General features: G+C 57.4%; 4 protein-coding genes across 4 annotated transcripts in view; 1 reads left to right on the top strand and 3 right to left on the bottom strand.

Annotated features, from left to right (window-relative positions):
• Positions 1 to 121: 121 nt before the first annotated feature.
• ACA1_386100 (response regulator receiver domain containing protein) lies at positions 122 to 1,023 on the top strand (the record flags this gene model as incomplete). The annotated part of the gene is made up of 4 exons (XM_004347154.1): positions 122 to 193; positions 283 to 393; positions 596 to 715; positions 766 to 1,023. 4 exons carry the CDS (start codon positions 122 to 124, stop codon positions 1,021 to 1,023), a joined length of 561 nt encoding a protein of 186 aa, XP_004347204.1.
• A 632-nt stretch (positions 1,024 to 1,655) lies between these two features.
• Positions 1,656 to 2,120, bottom strand: ACA1_386090 (uncharacterized protein; the record flags this gene model as incomplete). The annotated part of the gene is made up of 1 exon (XM_004347153.1): positions 1,656 to 2,120. The coding sequence occupies one exon, from the start codon at positions 2,118 to 2,120 to the stop codon at positions 1,656 to 1,658; it is 465 nt and encodes a 154-aa protein (XP_004347203.1).
• Positions 2,121 to 2,205: 85 nt separating this feature from the next.
• Positions 2,206 to 2,585, bottom strand: ACA1_386080 (uncharacterized protein; the record flags this gene model as incomplete). Its single annotated transcript, XM_004347152.1, has 2 exons — positions 2,206 to 2,310; positions 2,391 to 2,585. 2 exons carry the CDS (start codon positions 2,583 to 2,585, stop codon positions 2,206 to 2,208), a joined length of 300 nt encoding a protein of 99 aa, XP_004347202.1.
• Positions 2,586 to 3,514: 929 nt separating this feature from the next.
• Positions 3,515 to 3,995, bottom strand: part of ACA1_386070 (thioester reductase domain containing protein) — a gene marked incomplete at both ends in the record, with an annotated part of 534 nt that continues 53 nt past the window's right edge. The window contains one exon of the mRNA XM_004347151.1: positions 3,515 to 3,917. Within this exon, the coding sequence (XP_004347201.1) occupies positions 3,515 to 3,917 (403 nt within the window). The remainder of the gene's footprint in view (positions 3,918 to 3,995) is intronic.

Here is a 3,995-nt window from a genome sequence, read left to right as displayed (position 1 = left end):
GTCGGCCTCCTACGCGAGCTCGTCGCTCATCGCCGGCAGCGTGAGCCCCCTGCGACCGGCGGCCTCGATCCGGCCGCTCAAGGTGCTGCTCGTGGAGGACAACAAGTCGACGCTCCTCATCATGTCGCGCCTCCTCCAACAGCGACTCGGCTACCAGGTCTTTGTCGCCTCCACCGTCAAGGACGCCCTCGACGTACGCCGCCTCCCACCCGCGTGTGTGTCGTGTTGTGTCGTGTGTTTTGTGCTGACATGACGTTGTGCGATTGTGTGTGTTGTGTAAAGGTGGCGGAGCGGGAGCAGGGCAAGTTCGATCTGGTGATCAGCGACATCGGTCTGCCAGACGGCACCGGCCTCCAATTGATGAAAGTGCTCAGAGAGAACTATCGTCTCAAGGTGCCCTTCACCACACAACCTCCCCTTCTTCTCACCACAGCCACTTCGTGTTGGTTGCTCACCAACCAAACCAAACCAAACCAAACCAAACCAAACCAAACCAAACCAAACCAAACCAAACCAAACCAAACCAAACCAAACCAAACCAAACCAAACCAAACCAAACCAAACCAAACCAAACCAAACCAAACCAAACCATCAGGGCATTGCGCTGTCGGGCTATGGCATGGAGGAGGACGTGAAGCGAAGCAAGACGGCCGGGTTCGAGGTCCACCTCACGAAGCCGGTCAACTTCTCCTCGCTCACGGCCGCCATCCACCGGGTCATCCCGCCCTTCACTCCGCCCTCTTCGCCCACCATCGCCCCCACCAGCTCTTCTTCTTCATCCTCCGCCTCTTCGCAATCCTCTCCCGCATCTCCACGCCGCACGGCCTATCTCTCTTCAGCCGCTTCTTCTTCATCATCGGGTCCTTCATCTTCATCTTCTTCTGCGCCGTCGTCGGCGCCCTCTTCGCCACCGGCCGCTCCGCCATCGTCGCCTCGTCTCACCCACCGCGAGAAGCCACGCCAAGACTCACCCGAGTGAACTTCAAGTTGTGGCTTGGCCAACGTGTACAGAATACCACTTAACGACAAGTCGTGTATCTTTTTTGTCCCAAAAAAGGGGATTTGCGCCGTGGTCTTTCCACCGATGAGCCTGAACACACCCTTCCTCTGCTTCTTCCTTGTTCTGCTCTGCCTGGCCTGTGGGGTCCACTCCGCGCCCAGACCTGGGCTGTTCTCGGTGCTGGCCGACCGTGACTTGTGGGTGTTTGAAGACCCCACCTGGCTGGTGACCTTCTCGCCCAGCGCAGTGGTGAGCGATCTTCCGCTTCATCATGAGAGGATTGTCTCCGCGGTGGCCAGTTCCAAGCCTGGTGGCAGCTTCGTGGTGGTCGGTTCGCAGGCTATTGCAGTGCAAAGGCAAGCACACAGCCCCTTCAAACTCGCCTTCAACTTTCACCCCGACATCACTGTTTATGACTCCACCACCAGGGGTACGTTACTCCATATGATTAGAGATCATCATGATGAAATTAAATGTGTCCGGCGATTCAGGTACTCATGGCGGTCGGATCGGTTGGTCTGAGGTTGTGTTCTTTCGCTCCGAGGACGGTGGCTTCAGCTGGACCTCCTGGCCCAGTTAGCCTCACACCTATTCTACCAACGGCTCCTTTTCCTCTTCTGTTGACCTCATTGCGCTAACTCATTCACTCACGCACTCACTCATATCCAAAACTGCGAGTCCATGGAGCAGATCTGAGCCGACCCCTGGTGTTGCGCAGGATGGCCGAGTAGAGCCGCAGGATCTGGAGGGTGGTCTGGGCCGGCAGTTTCTTCCGGTTCTTGATCGTGTTGGCAATGGGGAAGATGAAGGCGCGATTCGTGCCCGTTGCCTCCTCCACCTTCTCGATGGCGGCCTCGACGGTGGTCCCCTCGGGCAGCAGGTCCACCTTGGTCAGGACGGTGAAGTAGGGCAGGTGGCGCCGGGCCAACCCCTTGGAGATTCTGGCGAGGCACTGGAGCGCGTCCTTCTCGTTGAGGAGATTGGCCCCGAAGACCAGCAGCAGGGCGTCCTGCGGCTCCTGCTCGATCTCGCTCAGGCGCCGGCTAGCTTCGTGGGGCATGCGCAGGAGCTGTCTGGGGAAGACCCCGATGAAGATATTGCACACCTCCTTGGCGATCATCGCCCGGGTATTGGCCGCGTCAAGTCATAGGTGATACCCTTGAGGTCCTGGCTCACCACCCGGAGCTCCTGGCCAAGGAGGCTGGTCATGTACAAGTCCTGGCATACCCAGCGATTGCCGTGGTGACTGCTGGGGCCAGGTGAGGGGGTATCATGAACTCTTCGTCTTGCAGCGCAGCCCTGGAGCTGGCCTGCACAAGTACAACATCATCAGTCCACTCCACCAAGAGTGACAATTGCGCACTCATCCTACGTGGGTCATTGTGCGTACCGCGAAGGTCGTCTTGCCCGCTTTGCTGGTACCTACGCAAGTGATGCGGAGTTCATGTTGGCCATACTTCTGTCTTAGCTTCCTGAGATTGGTCAGCTCCGCCTCGATTTGTGCCGCATCATTCTGCTCTTGGTCGCCGCCTGGGGTGCTGGTGGCCGATGGCCAGTCAGCCAAATCCTCTTGCACTTGCCACATTCATTGGGTAGTCTCAGCGTCATTCTCCTTTTTGGACATCCCGAGTCTCAGGTGTTGGGCTACTAAGGCACAGCACGGTTAGCAGTACTCATAGTGTCCACCAACAGGACTTGGCCAGTCACGCACACAGTTACAGCGCAGCTTTCATTGTTGGCATCTTGAGCGTGGCTGGCATTGCTGCCATTGCTGGCATCTTGAGTGTTGCTGGCATAACTGGCATTGCTCTTGTTGTGGGTGTCGCAGAGACAATCATCTTGAGTGTTACTGGCATTGCTCTTGTCACTGTCACTGGTGTTGCTGGCATTGCTCTTGTCAGTGGCGTTGTAGGCAATGCTCTTGTTGCTGGCATCACTGGCATCACTCTTGTCGCTGGTCTCACTTGCGCTGTCCAACTTGTCACTTCCACCGCTTTTGTTGGCAGAGTTAACCTGGTGGTAGACCAGCACTCTTGTTGATGAATCATCAGTGTGGCTCCCGCTTCAGCACCTCTTGGTCAGCCCCCTGGGCACGCATTGCTGCTGCCCGGTCGTAAACACAAGTCAGAAGCACACTCAGTTCAAGCTCAAGCAAGAGCTGGGAATGTGAAGTGTGGCACGTACGATTCCAGGTGAAGTGACAAAGCAGTTGAGATGGCTTCCCAGTGCTTGCTTGGTTATGAACATGTGGCCAGGACATTCAGGACATGTGAATGGTTCATACATGATGACATCAGCCAAAAAGTCTTAAGAAGGTCAGAGGGTGTCTGGTGGCGTGTTTTCAAAGTTGCCCAGTGTTACAGCATAATTATGTCCTTGCTGTACCAATCAAGCAGTACATTTGAAAGCACTTGCCTACTCTGATTATTGCTTGGCACAAGGACAAGGCAATGGTTGGTTGGTTCAAGAGAACAAAAGCAGCAGGCCGCTTGTTGGCCAACAAGCTGCACCCTTTCAGTACATGACGGAGGGCGAGTAGACGCCACCGCTCGGTTCGGCATAGTCGCCGCGCGCCATCATGGTGCCCTGGCGCTGCAGACGCAGGCCCGCTCGCGTGAGCGCCCACCGCATCAGCGACGGGCTCTGCCGCCCGATGACCCGCAGGATGACGTCGTCGTCGCGGCGCTCCGGCGGCACCTGCTGCGTCAGGGCAAAGTGCAGACGCGCCAGCACCTCGTCGCACTCAGCCACGCCGTGGCCCAGGCTCGTGGCGCTCGTGTCGTAACCTACGATGCGGCCGTCGCCGCTGTCACCAACGTCACTACTAACGGCCACCAGCGGGACGTTGTGCCCCACTGCCCACTGGGGCGAAAGACTCGCTTGCAGCTCCACGCTGCGGTCCACCCCAACGATGCGCCTGTGTCGTGAGTGTGTGCGTGTGCGTGTGCGTGTGCGTGTGTGTGTGTGAGTACGTAAAGGAATAGAATCGGTCGTC

Source organism: Acanthamoeba castellanii, assembly GCF_000313135.1.
Source record: "Acanthamoeba castellanii str. Neff unplaced genomic scaffold scf7180000084730, whole genome shotgun sequence".
Lineage (NCBI taxonomy): Eukaryota > Discosea > Longamoebia > Acanthamoebidae > Acanthamoeba > Acanthamoeba castellanii.
This window is presented reverse-complemented; position numbering and strand designations above follow the sequence as displayed.